Genomic DNA, 14,440 nt, shown 5'->3' on the forward strand with positions numbered 1-14,440 from the left:
TGTATACAAGCCTTTCATCACTGAGCTCAATACAAAGTCTGGGATGGAACCACTGGACTCTAGAGCTGTGGAGACGTGTTCTCTGGAGCAATGAATCACTTTCCTGTCTGGCAATCTGATGGACGAGTCCACCAGTGCACAAAGCAAGGGCCATAAAGACATGAGTCTGGTGTGGAAGAACTCGACTGGCCTGCAGAGCCAATATTAAACCCTAAGGATTAAGAACAGGAGTTTACTCAAATTCATGTGTTTGAAGGCAGATAAGTGAATACTTTTAGCAATATAGTGTATATTTGGATGCTCCTACTGCTGCATTGCATTAAAATCTTTCTACAAAATTAAAGCAAGTAGCTTTTTTCATTAAACAGGAGCCCCAACACAACCCGGTGACACAAATCAAACACACCATGCAATCAATAAAAACAAACTTTATTTTTTAAAGGTATAAACTGAACAGCCAAAGAAATATTTACAGGACAGCACAAAACACAAACAAGTGGATTACAAAATACGCCTAGAAGCTAAGAACAAATACTATTAAAACTAGACTTGTATACCAGCTTTTTTTCCCCTTCTCTTTGAAATAATACGATTTTTTTTTTTTTTTTTTAAATAAACAATGGTGAGTTTTTGTTTATGTCTTTTTTTAATTTAAAGGTTACAGATTGCTGGTCCAAGGTCCATATATGAGGCGAGTGTAAATGCAGCTGAACTTCAACAGATAAAATAAGTGCAATATTACCTGCATGGCACACTACAACATTTATGACTCATCTTTTCGAAATAACAATTTGAGAACTATTATTTAAAAATCTTCATCTGAATCTGAGTCCAGGTTGTAGGTGATGGGTTTCCGGGCCCGTGAGGGTTTATCCCGTGGTGCTGCAGCTACAGGAGCGGCTTCTTCAGGGTCTGAAACCTGGAAACTCTCATCCTCTTCCCACTTCTTGCTCTTCTGTTGCAGAAAAGGAGATTAAAAGGATTAACAGTGATTATATTAGCACAGGATGCATACAGGAAACCTTTAAAATCTAAACATGTGTAGCAGAGAATCATTTGTTCTACTTAAGTCAGTAGTTTTATTTCAAATGTCACCATTTAAAAAGCTACTTTTATTCTTTTAATAGCTTCATTGTTGAGCCACTTTTTCGTGGTCAGAGTTTATAGTATTTCATTTTATATTTAGAGTTTTACTTCCTGAGGTTGGGCTACTGTACTGCAGGAATATGCCAACTTCTGAAATACTTGAATCACATCTTATGACGTAACACATAAATAGAAAACGAGTGTTCAGTATAAAAACTGACCTTGGTGCCAGCAGTCGTCTTGGATTTGAGTCGTGACATGAGGTCATCTGAGGAGCTGCTGTCAGAGTCATCACTGAGGTTCTTTTTACGTTTAAGAACAGGTTTCTGTTTTGTGACGGGAGCTTTCTTTTCAATCTCTGAGTCGCTAGAGTCGAATGACGGGACATTCTTGGCAGCAGGAGCCCTGGACGCAGGTTTGGGTTTAGAGAGAGCATCCAAGATAGATGGCTGCTTCACATCTAGAGAAAAACAAAAAAAACAAAACGACATTCCAAAGATAAATTTGTTGATTTCTTTGTTTTATAATGATCATGTGCTCAAATCTACCTGTGACCTTTATAAGACCAAACAAACATCTGTGTTACCTGCAGCCTTCTTCTTGGATGCAGCTGGTTTCTTGGCAGCGGCGGGCTTCTTCGGTGCGGCCTCTTTGGTTTTACGTTGAGTTGGAGGCTTGGATGCTGGCTCCTGATCGTCTGACAGAGCTGTAAAGTGCCACAGAGACAAAATATCCAGTCCTCAGAGCCTTGGCCCCACATTTCGCAAATTCATCAAACTATGATCCTAAATGAAAATACTTACAGCTCGACTTTGTGTCTGTTTTTTTAACTGTCGATTTGCTTTTTGCTACCTTCTTCCTGCAGACAAAAGACAAGGTTTGTTTTTAAGGTACATTAAAACAAAAGAAAGATACGTTTTAAGGTTTTTCTTATACTCACGTGGGTTCTGGAGCTTTGGGAGGCGGAGCTGGAGAGTCCACATCATTGTCCGACACAGTGCTGGGATCTGGGGCGAAGCTTGCATCATCATCGTCACTTATTAAAGCCTTCCTTTTTGGAGCGTCCTTCTTCCCCCAGTCATCAAAATCATCTTCACTGTCAGACATGCTGTACTTCACCGCAGCTTAAACAGTAAAAAAAGAACAAAATGAAAAGGCAGCTTTAGTAATGCTGCGCTTTGTCAAAGAAAACAAGCATGAGAAGCTGAGGTGTTAAAATGCTGCTCAAAAACCCTTCAATTTGGCTCATTTCCAGATAAGTTAATAATCTTAATAATAAACACCTTCATTTAGAAAAAGCATTTTATGTTTACTCTATTATCTTGGTCTAATATTTACATTTTTTAATTATCTAAAACACTTAGGTGTGACAAACATAACATAAATAAATAGGAAATCACACCACTTAAAGAGTTATCCATCAGCAGAGGAAGCAGTGTGGGCCATCAAGCAGATTCACCTTTGGTTTTCCGTTCTACGCGCTCTCTGGGGGCAGCCGCTTCCTCTGCCTCTACTTCACTGTCCGACAGGCTGACATCCTCATGTGACCACGCGTTTTTCTTGGGCTTCTTGGTAACAGGCTTGAACTGAAGAGTGGTCTGCTTGCCCGTCTTTGATGCTGCTGCACACGAGAAATGCACTTCTTTATGAACTTAAACAACAATGTAAAATTTAAGTGCAAACTGATATTTATTATAGCAACTTGCTTATGATTATCAGCATTTTTGAGTGAATGTTATAGCAAGCACCAAATTTTACACAATCCAGTTTTGTGTGCATGAAGGAACGTCTGCATAGTTTGGATTAGGTTGTTGAAAACATAATCTAAACTTTAATTCCCCAAAAATGGAGTTTGTATCCATGTTGGCGGAGTACAATATCATTTAGTTGAGAGCCGGAAATTTTCAAAACTTGAGGCTAATTTTGATTTTGCTCCAGCGAGGATTGTGGAGGTCAAGTCTGCAAAATGTGTATTGTTACAGGTTTGCCACTAGATCTCACTAAAGAGCTTCGTGGTTACACCAGTAAGCAGAGGTGTGTGATCATAGTTGAAATGATTTCCAGGCGATATCCTGAACAGTCATTTCTACCTTTTTCTGCTGCTTGGGTCTTGGTTTTCTTGCTCAGCCGTGCAGCTAAGCCCGTTTCCTCAACCGGCTCTGTATTTTCTGCATCCTCTCCAAACTCCATCTTCATCACAACATCTTCACTCTTCAGAGACAGAAATGAGGTCAAGAAAAATGTTACTTTTGGGCAGTTTGTTGTTCTGAATGTGTTAATGTAAAAAACAGTTTATATGCACAATCACATATGAAAACATACCTTGATTTTCTTTCCTCTCTTGCCCTCTCCTTTCTTCAGATCAGCCTTCCTGTTAGCTTCAGCCTTCATGGTGCTGGTGACACGTGGAATGACGCGGCGGCCCTGTGGAGTGGGCAAAGTCTCCTTTTTCACCTTTACTGCTTTGCCTTTTCCAGTTTTTACAGGAAGGGTGGCATTTTCCTTTTCCTTTGCCTCAACCCGCTAAACACAAGAAGAAGAAAAATACATCACAAGTTTGACCAGGAGCAAAAGCACCGATCACAGTTGTTCTTTAGATATAACATTATCACAATCTGATCACATGACTAACAAAGTGCACCGATTGGATATAAAGCAGAAAAAGGAAAAGAAAAGAGGAAGACAGAAAAGATCCAGTACCGCCAGTTCCTCAGAGAAGGCAGCAAGGTCCTCCCTCCACAGGTCTGCTGGACTCTTTTTCTTTAGGGTGTTTAGCTCTGTCACCTGTACAAGAGTTAGGACAGAAACACACGACCTTAACACAGGAGCTAATAATCTACCATTTCAAGCTTAAAGCATCACTAAGTTTGCCGCATAGCTCACCTTAGCATCCCTCTGTTTGCACAGCTCCTCCTTTTTCTCTTTTGTCAAGAACCACATGGGCATGCTCAGCAGATAATTGTAGTCCGGTCCAGTCGAGTCATCTTTTTCTCCTCCTTCCCCCTCCTCCTCCTCCTCCTCCATCTCCTCCTCATTCTAAGAGAGTTCACACAGATGGTTATTTAACATCCCTCTCTGTTGTAGCTGAACTTTGTTGGAACTGTCGGAATCAGAGTGTCCCACCTTCTCCTGAGCCTGTTTCCAAGTCTTGACTGGGTCGGAGTCGTAGCCCATCTGTTGGAGCATGCGGATCAGCTCCTTCTTTGGCTTGTTCTCTGCACACACACGGACAGCATTAATACTAATCAAGGAACAACCAAACTAACTATGAATAACTATATCAGAAGATATACAGGATTTTCCACTGTTATTGAAAAATGTGCTTGAAAACAAACAAACAAACAAACAAACAACAACACAGAATCTATTTGAAACTTTGCACTTACCAATGACCAAGGTGCCCTGAATTTTCTCCAGGATGAAGCGAGCCTGGTTGCTGAGCTTGGCGCTCTCTGCTCCCAGCATGCCTGCCAACCAGTCCTTTCTCAGCACGTAGTACTTCATCCTCAACTCAAAGAAATCTCTGATGATATCCTGCACAGACTCATACTTTTTCAGGCTACCCACGTGGTCAAACAGAACCTGGAAAACAAAGGGAAAAATGCTGATGCTTCACAGGGTTTGGAAATATGTGGATAAATGTTTGAAATTTCACAGGAAAGCAATAGACGACTTTATTCATCCTGCTGTGAATGTGTGCAAATAAGTGGCAATCATTACCATCGAGTTGCAGGTGAGGGGGCTCTGCAGCTTGAAGACTTTATGGAGGCCAGCAGCCTCAGCCTCCCTCAGCTTCTCTTCTGTCATCTTGACCACAAAGCGCACCGTGGTGTCAGTGTGGTAGTCCTTGTAGTCTGTGATGAGAGGAGGAACCTTCTCTGTGCCATTCAGCATCGGCTCCAGCACATTCTCCTTGTAAGCCTAGACGAGAAAGTACATGAAGAGTTCAGCAAAAGGGTAAGAGGGTATTTATTTGAGTCAATCTAATAAACACTATGCGTACATATGGCAAAATGTTCTGGAAATGACTTAATTGACCAACCTGTGTCCATGTTTTTACAGGCAATTCAGAGATTTCAATAGTGGTCGAATCAAGGATGGAGATCTCTCCACTATTCAAGTACTGGTTATCCATCACCTGCTCAATTGTGCCTCTGAAGTCTTTATAATTTGGAAGCTGTAGGAGGAAAAACAAGCACTTAGTTTTTGCACAGCAAATCACCCAACATGGCAGATCTCAGGAAACCATCCTGACCATGGGCAGAGGTTCCTCGCCGTCGAGCATACGGTTGATGTTGCTGATGATCTCACGAATGTCGTAGTTTGGAATCTTGCTGGCCCAACCTGTGCCGATGCCTTCGGCTCCGTTCACAAGCACAGTGGGGATGATGGGAATGTACCATTCAGGCTCTACGCGCTGGTTGTCATCATAGTTATACTTGAGCAGGTTGTCATCCACTGCTGGGAAAACAAGGCGGGCGAGGGGGCTAGAAGTAAAGATTGGTGGGAGAATTTTCGTTAGTGACTCAGTAACTAATCCATGTAAAAAACTGTCCCCATTTTGTTAGATTCATGAAAAAAAGTGCAGAACATGGGCTGATAGTTCTATACACTTACATACAACTCATTCATCCACAATGCATGATGTAGCAGTGCAAGAAGTGACAGCGGTTTAACTACAATAAGCCTTCTTAACACTGACCAATAGTAGCCTCTTTTCGGTTGCTGGCTCCCTACATAAGCACTTCGTTATTAAATCTATGAGAAATCCTGCGTACCTGAGCATAGTGAAGATGTATCGAGGGCTGGCAGAGTCCTTGCCACCGTGCAATCTGGTTCCAAACTGTCCCAGAGGCTGCAAGAGATTCATGTTGTTGCTTCCCACAAAGTTCTGGGCTAAACCAATGATGGTCATCATCAGAGAGACCTGAAAACAAGAAAGAGTTTAGAGTAAATACAACAGAAACAGCTATGTACAGCCAGAATGACTTGCATTGTTTTTTTAAATCTTTCTATGAAAGATCACTGCTTCTACTTTCCTTTAAATAAACTTTATTTTACCGGAACCTTCTCCGTGTGTAACAATTCAAGTTCTGGCAAAATTGACAGCTACCCTTAGATATAAGAATTTGATGGCTAATAACATACAGTATTCAAAAGCAAAGCCTATTTAAAAAGAAGTGAACATTTTTCTGAACATAAAAATGATACAGTTAAACTGAAAAGTCAAACCAAGAATCTAAATTAGAAACACACTGACAAAACCCACACATTAAAGCCACCTCACCTCTCCATGGTGATAGGCCGACATCTCAGCCACTGAGCCTGCCAGCTGTGCCACCTTCACCTCTCGCTTGTCGTTCCTCTTGAAACAACAGTACAACACCTTCCTCTGACCTGGTTTCAGTCCTGATGTAAACACAAATGCATCCAGACATTAGACCAGCGGTTCACAACCTTTTACACCTGTCAAGAAGACTCAGCAAACCCTTCCCTGAACACATGCTCAAATGACTTAAATTTTAAACTGGATCTGGACAACTCTCAGCTTTCTATTTCTCCATAATTAGTTAATGGCTTTAAATCTTTCCTTTTTTCTTAATTATCATTATTTCACGTACCATCCACCAGGCAGGGAATGGACCTCTCGTTATCAGAGTTGGAGAAAAGTACCAGCTCCTTGTTGACGAAGTCGTTGTACGACAGGGACTTGGTTGACTGACCGTACAGGTACTCCTGCAAAGAGACAGTAAAACAGTCAAACTTAACAGAACAGAAACAAGATATTGAGTTCACCAGTTGCACAGACATTACCTCAGGCAGGTTGTGCTCTCTGCGCTGGCGTCTGTTAATCATAAAGTTGGTAAGCCACTCTTTTCGCTCTTCCACTTTCTTCTTGCTAAAGGCCTTCCCAGAGAGAAAAAAAGAATTGTAAAAACAGACCCAAGAACTAATGCTCCAACTGTTAGTCATGGCCTACAGGATGTTTAAAAAGTCCAGATCAAATATAAATTGGCCAAGGAATGATCGACACAGATGGCTAACATCTTACAAGGGTGATAGCTTCATCGTCTTCAGGTCCTGAGTACTTGAATGGGATACGATGTCTCTGCATATCAGAGAAGTACTCCTTGGCTTCCTGCGATGTGCTGGTTCCCAAACCTAGATGGGCAATAGCCACAAAAGAAAAAAAAGAGATGGTACAAGTTACAACAAAACAATATAGAAACTATAACAATGACAATGGCCATATGCATTATGTGTTGCTTACTTGTCCGTTTTACTACCACACAGGGGTTTGTAACAAACCTTTGTAGTATTTTATTTTCCAAGATTTGTGGTTTTGCTGGCTCTCCTTCCATGCATTGAATTCAGGAATACTGTAGAAAGACAGCTGATTTTTCTTGAAAGACGCCTGAAGAGACACAGAAATAAGATGTCCATCACCATGGTTCTTGACGCATAGTCATTTAAAGCTTTTCACATTTTAACATTATTAGAAAAAATGTGGATTTTTCATTTAAAAGTAACTTGGAATTAAAAAGAAAAAAAAAAGGGGGGGGGGGACCAAGCTTTCCATTAAGCTCTGAGTATTCTGAGGTTTTGACAGCAGATGGCAGTATCGTTTCAAATTTCCAACATGGTTAAAAACTCAGTCACATTAACAAATAAGCACATGCCATAGCTCAACTGTGCATCTCTCAGGTGTCTTTGAGGGAAGAAAAACAAAACAAATGTGTGCATGTTGTGAAGAATGCTCATAAGAACAATAAGATCTTAGAACAGGGGTGGGCAATTCCAGGCCTCCAGGGCCGGTGTCCCTCCAGGTTTTAGATGTATCCTTGAACCAACACAGCTGATTTAAATGGCTAAATTAGCTCCTCAACATGTCCTGAAGTTCTCCAGAGGCCTGGTAACAAACTAATCATGTGATTCAGGTGTGTTGACCCAAGGTGAGATCTAAAACCTGCAGGACACTGGCCCTCGGGGCCTGGAATTGCCCACCCCTGTCTTAGAAGAACAAACTCATATTACTCGGTTGTAGGGATGGGTACCCTAACGGTAGTAACCAGACCGAAAAGCAGCGCACATTTCATTGCTTTATTTCGGAGCTTTTTTTTTTTCCCCCTGAGATGTCATACACTTTGGATTCCAGCCAATCATTTTACCTTTGCAAGCTTAGTAGTCGGGCCCAGGTACGTACGTTCTTTTAGAGCAGAGCTACAGATTAAAAATGCCCAAAGCGAAGCGGTCAAAGTCTGGCTGTACTTCACAGCAAAAGATGCAAACTCAGCAGCCTGCAACAAGTGCTTTAAGGTGATACTGTGCAAAGGAGGTAACACCTCGAATCTGATGAAACACCTGGCGACGTACAGCATTTTGTTAAAAGCCGAGAACTGCGCCGTATTTGATAGCGCAGACACACCGAGCACATCTACTGCGGGTGGGTTGCCTGTTATGCAACATCCCCCAAAAACCCGAAGAGGAGAGTCCTGGCCCCTAGCCCTGCCAGTGTAGCAGAAATGATGACGGATGATGATGGCAGCAGCAGCTGTTCTTCTCTGCGTGAGTAGCTTAATGTTGTTCGTGTGTAATTTACGTTGAGTAGGCTAACCGCGTTATTACATTAATGCATGTAAGGTGAACTAGCAAACACCGTCGTAGTTACATGCGGCTGTCTTCTTGTTTGATGGCAGATACTCCCTTCACCCTGGCCAAAAAGGCTAAAATGACCAAAGAAAAAGTGGAAAACAGCTAAACATGAGAGGTTTTTGGACAAAGTTTGTTTTTTTCCATTGTTTAAGCACTGCTTCCAGCCAAGAGTGATGCCATAAATCCCCTATAGCTGCAGAAAAGGCTAACATTGTTATCTTTTTACAAAAAAAAAAAAAACAGCTGAAAATGAGGTTTTTGGACCAATTTTGTGTTCTCCATTCTTTAAGCGCCGGTTCGAGCACCATTTCAAATGTACCGGTTTGGTACTGGTATCGGATAAAACCTAAACAATACCCATCCCTACTCGGTTGTGTTGTAACAACAAAACATGGCACATCACAACTCTCTCTATTGCTATTGTAGGTATGAAGTTGTAAGTGATCCATGTCTGAATGAAAGAACACATCATGTAAACTGCCAGATGAAGCCAACAATATTGCACATGGCAAGTCTGCAAAGGGCTTTTTAGAGCATCTACATACCTTGATGATGGGAGTGATGAACTCTTCCAGGAAGTTGTGACGCAGCAGCGAAGGCCAGTTGTGGTGGATGAAGTTGATCAACAAGCCCTTAATGTGGGAGCCGTCTTGATCCTGTGACAATAACACAGGTCAGATATATTGCAACAAAGTAATTGTGTGTGAGTGATGACAAAAAAGGTTAGTAAAGTGCTCTGTGACAACATTAGTAGCACTAAAATAGTTTTTAATAGTGGGCTGGGATTTTGAAGTCCGTCTTTAACATGCATCCATCCACCAATTCAGATTCTATTTCCCCATATATGTGAGAGGACATGTGGATTGTTACTAGAAATCGTAGTGATGATCCTGTTTTTCCCATCTGAAAGTCAGTGTTGGCAAATGATGAACAAAATTCATAAGCCTTGCTCGATGAAGAAAAACTAAAAATTCACTCAAACATCCATCTGAGGCTCATATGAAGCTTCAGCTGCCCCACTAATCTAAATTGAGTCATAGCTTTCAAAGTCATGCTCAGTGAAAATTACTTAGTAGCTCTCTTCACAGCTGTAGGGGAAGGATACCTTCCTCAGGTTAAGTGCATGTTTCCTCTTAAAACTGGGCTCACAGTTAACATTACACTGGATTTGTACCTGCTCTAACCACCATTTGTTCCTGCAGCACCTTATGAAAGGCTTCAGGGCCAGTATGGACAGAAAACCATTATGGTCACAAAGACCTATTCTTACATATATGTAGGCACAGAAACATGAACATCCTGAATATTATCAACACAAATAAGACACGGGAAGATAGGAAAGGAGTGAAAATAAAGATCAGCCAAAACACCTGATCTGTCATGATCATGATCTTGCCGTAGCGCAGACTCTTGAGGGATTCTGGGTCACTGTAGTTCTTTTTGTACTGAAGACCGATGATTTTGATGATGTTGTTGATTTCTGCGTTTTCCATAATCTGATTAGAAAAAAAAAAATCAAACAAGTTTTACTTACAGCTGTTAAATAAATAGATGATTCAAGCAATCATTATTTTTGCTAGCCTAACCTGTTTATGTGAAGCCTCCCGGACATTGAGCATTTTTCCTCTGAGAGGGAAGACGCCATAGCGGTCCCTTCCGACCACTCCCAGCCCAGACACAGCAAGTGTCTTGGCTGAGTCTCCCTCTGTAAGAATCAGCGTGCAGCCAATGGAGTTCTTCCCACCTGTGAGAAAATATAGTGAGTACAGTAGGACTGCAGGTCATCTCCATTCTCGGGATGCTGGACTGTACCGACTGCGGCGCACATTACCTGCATCGTTGGCATCATCCAGTTTTGGCACACCTTTGATTTTTGTGTGTTTAACAGCCGAGCACTTCTTGTTGAGCTGGGACTGAGCCTTGAACTTCACCCAGTTCATGATACTTTCCACAATCCCACAAGATGTGGCCTAAGTGCAACAAAGGATGGACACCAGTTAGTGAAATCGATGAATGATTAAACTTGTGAGAAATACACTGCTGGTGGCTTTTCATCAGCACCTGTTTAATGAACTTGTCACTCAGGGGACACTTAGAGCCAAAGCTCTTCTGCTGCAGAGTCATATTCTCTTTGGTCTGAGAGTCGAAGGTGGGGTTTTCAATCAGGCAGTTGACAAACAGCCACATATGGTTCTTCACCTAAATGGAAAAAAAAACGTGAAGCGCACTCAGTTGTGCATTTTGTTAACAAACATTTTTACGGAATACACTTACATATTCATTTTCATTAAAAAAATAAATAAAATGAATACCTGGAAAGGCTTGACTGTCACCCCAGCTTTGTTCTTCTTCTTCACCACTTCAATGAGCTTGCTAACTACCTGGTCAGCCACATAATCAATGTGCCTGCCTCCCTAAAGTCCAGAGGACAAAAACAAGATCCATTTAGAGAATAAACACCGTAGGTCTTAATCATAGTGACACAAAGTGGCTGGAGAGCAGCCGGATTTCTGCTTGGCTGCCAAGAGAGCTCAGTCTAGTTCAATCATTCTTAAACTATTTCAGAGCTGCTCAAAGATGTAAATTTAGACAGCTTTCCAACAAACTTAATCATTTAAATTACTGATTTAACAACAGCCTACACATAGACACAATATATGCATTAGATCAAATCCAATGCACTGAGTTATTACCTTTGTTGTGGCAATGCTGTTGACAAAGCTGACTTGCTGGAAACCTTTCTCGCTCATGGTGAGGCAGACCTCCCAGCGCTCGTTGACAGTCTCATGGATGACAGTAAGAGGACCACCCAGTTCATCCACCTTGTCTTTCACATACATGTCCACATAGCTACGGAAACCTGTAACCTTAAGTGTGAAGTTCATACAGTTTATATCAGTTTTCAATGCATTTTAGCCTGAACAAATTAGGACGTAACATGTAAGATTTGTCTTGCTGACATCAAATATTTCATTAAATGAAGTTAGTAGAAATAATTTTAAGTCAGGTAAGTGACTACTTTTTACAAGTCCACAAAAAGTTTTGGATTTTAGGTTTAACTTTGTGAATGAAGTCTTCAGTCAACATTTAAAATACACATAATATATTAAAAAGCTTAATAAAATTACTTCCCAAAACATTAAGAGTTAACGGAAAAAAGTTAAAGATCACAGTAACTTACTGGTAGCTTCTTGCTATTGAAGAACACCCGGACACCCTTAGCGGATCCAGCAATATCATAGGCTCTCCTGGTCATCAGAGCCACTGTGTCTTTGTCAAGGATGCTCATCTTAAACTTGGCCAGATCTGGTCTGAAGGTGATGCAAGTGTATTCCTCTCCATCAAACGGTTTGATGCTAGCCTCCCCTGCTTTGCCCATGTTGTCATACCAAGTCTATGGAAGACATGGGCATAACAGAAAATGACATTCTCCCCAATCAAGACATAAAAATGAAAGTGGGAAATGAGGTCGATCTTCCTTCATACCTGCTTGAAGCACTTCTTCGACTGTTTACAAGCAGTCTCGACAGTGAACTTTGTACTGAAGATGTTGCAAAGCTTGGCACCGTATCCATTTCGTCCACCTGAAGAACATTTATAGAGTTAGGAACAGATTGAACATTAAATTAGGCTTTTTTCCTAATAAAACGCTAAAATTTCAGCATTAATTGTGTTGGACATAATGATGTTGAAGGGAGCCTTTGTAATTATACAGAATATTTTCTCATTAAGAATGACAGAAAACAATCAGTATTATATAAAGCACTCAAATGTATCAATCTTACCAGTGACTTTCTTCTCGTCATCATCATAGTTACTTGAAGTGAGGAGCTGTCCAAAGATAAGAGCAGGTACATAGACTTTCTCCACTTTGTGCTCCACCACAGGAATACCCTTCCCATTATTCCATACACTGATGGTGTTGTTTTCACTAAAAGGAACAAAAATATACACAAGCGCTTGATTTGTCAGCTGGTAGCTGTAGTAGAGTTACTTTGTATTTTAATATCTTAAACTTGGTAGTGCACCATTATACACAACTCACGGATCAATGTTGATCTTGATGCAGGACATGCCCTTATCTCTCTGCTTGTTATCAGCTGCATTTACTATGGGAAGAGAAAGTAAAATCTATTTTTACTACCGGTACATTTTACTGGAGCTAAAACACTGTTTAATAAAGGTTTGTCATGGACATCTATAATTGCAAGAGCTTTTTACTTACCAAGGATCTCATCGAAAATCTTGTAGAGCCCAGGCACAAAGGTCACATCACGGCAGTTCAGTCCAGCATCCTCATCAAACACCCACATTTGCTAATGAAAAAAGTTAAATAATCACAAGGAGCTTGCATGTGTTCATTCAATAAGAACCATAATTGTGCAGTCAAAAAACAAAACAAACAAAAAACTGCTTTAAATATACACATGACTGTTAAAGAAATTTTAAAACTTCTTACCTGAGTGACAGGCTCAACAGAGCCTATGTAGGAGTCCGGTCTGAGCAAAATGTGCTCCAGCTGCGTCTTCTTCTGATAGATTCTCTCCACTGACAGCCGCTTAGGATCCTTCTTCAGCTTTTCCACCGGCTTGTTCTCCAAAAAGGCCTGATGAAAACGACACAAGGTTATCTTTTAAGATTCATCATTCAACACTCTTTATTGTCATCATGCATAACGAAAGCAACTGAACCTCACACAGTGCAAAAAATAAATGAAAATAATATCAATATACTGATATCTTCTATAGGCCTTGCACCGTAACGAAGATGGGACTTATCTTTGTACTGCAGGAAACCTTAATATAATGATCAACATCATCTATAGTGCTACTTGCTGACAGTTTTGCATGTTTTACTGCACAAAAACACAACAATGTAAATGTACGGGGGGAGAGAAAACACCCCCCTGAAGTTGCTTGGCTCTGATTACATTTGAGGCTCAAGGACAGGGTTTAGCTCAGTATTTAAGGACAGTTTTTTATTTCAAACACAATAAATAATGCGAGGAGAATGAATGCAGGGGTAACACCATTTCAACTGGCTTAACAGCATTAGCTATAGTTAATGTTTACAAGCTGCTGTGCCAAGAGTTAGGACTAGTTGTTAAATTACTAAAAGGGACACTCTGCAAGTAGTGCATTATTACGTCTAAACATCGCGCACTATTACATTAAGCAGCTCACGACGTTAGCCAAGTGCCTTTAATTGTTTCTTAGAAGTTTAGCTTACAGTTGTAGCAGGTTAGCACGTAAGCCTAATAACACGTTAGCAGCAAATATGAAAGCGACAGTAACGTTACCTTCAACGGTTCAGCCATTCTTCTTGTATTTAATGTTAAAGCCCTTCGTTTGAAATATAGTACACTCTAGGTTTGCAACAAGCTAAATAAATCCCAGCTACCCCCAATAATAATAACGGCTGCCTGAGCTGAGGTCCCAGTATGAATATTCGAAATTTTGTGGCAACATCTCCCGCCAGCTATATTGACCAATCATACTACTGAGCGCGTGACGAATTCCTCCAATGAGAGCAGCAAATCCGTTCTTTTTCAGTTAAATAACCAATCGTAGACGGTAAAAGTGGCATGAGCACACCCATCTCTTGTATCACAGCCAATCAGCATTCAAAAAGAAGTAACCTACGTGCATGGGAATTCAAGAACAGACAGGAAAAGGGTTAGGAGGGAAACAAAATAGCCTGT

The 14,440-nt window shown here is 40.9% G+C and overlaps 1 protein-coding gene across 2 annotated transcripts; it reads right to left on the bottom strand.

Annotated features, from left to right (window-relative positions):
* Positions 1-408: 408 nt before the first annotated feature.
* On the bottom strand, positions 409-14,204 carry top2a (DNA topoisomerase II alpha). Of its 2 annotated transcripts, none has more exons than XM_024803514.2 (35): positions 14,039-14,204; positions 13,199-13,345; positions 12,965-13,055; positions 12,785-12,848; positions 12,525-12,670; positions 12,226-12,323; positions 11,921-12,133; positions 11,433-11,606; positions 11,052-11,153; positions 10,801-10,938; positions 10,571-10,709; positions 10,326-10,483; positions 10,110-10,235; positions 9,285-9,395; positions 7,396-7,501; positions 7,139-7,248; positions 6,901-6,993; positions 6,708-6,822; positions 6,374-6,495; positions 5,865-6,013; positions 5,342-5,573; positions 5,129-5,263; positions 4,807-5,007; positions 4,473-4,668; positions 4,210-4,301; positions 3,970-4,122; positions 3,787-3,870; positions 3,409-3,609; positions 3,177-3,297; positions 2,546-2,704; positions 2,027-2,210; positions 1,890-1,945; positions 1,673-1,792; positions 1,308-1,546; positions 409-955 (listed from the first exon to the last, which is right to left on the bottom strand). In XM_024803514.2, exons 1-35 carry the CDS (start codon positions 14,054-14,056, stop codon positions 806-808), a joined length of 4,743 nt encoding a protein of 1,580 aa, XP_024659282.2. In that variant the 5' UTR covers positions 14,057-14,204; the 3' UTR covers positions 409-805. The 2 variants fall into 2 exon arrangements, with proteins under 2 accessions (XP_024659282.2, XP_024659281.2); XM_024803513.2 differs by having other exon boundaries at positions 2,546-2,707; positions 14,039-14,203.
* Positions 14,205-14,440: the final 236 nt, after the last annotated feature.

This window comes from Maylandia zebra, linkage group LG8 (assembly GCF_041146795.1).
Source record: "Maylandia zebra isolate NMK-2024a linkage group LG8, Mzebra_GT3a, whole genome shotgun sequence".
In the NCBI taxonomy this organism is placed as follows: Eukaryota; Metazoa; Chordata; class Actinopteri; order Cichliformes; family Cichlidae; genus Maylandia; species Maylandia zebra.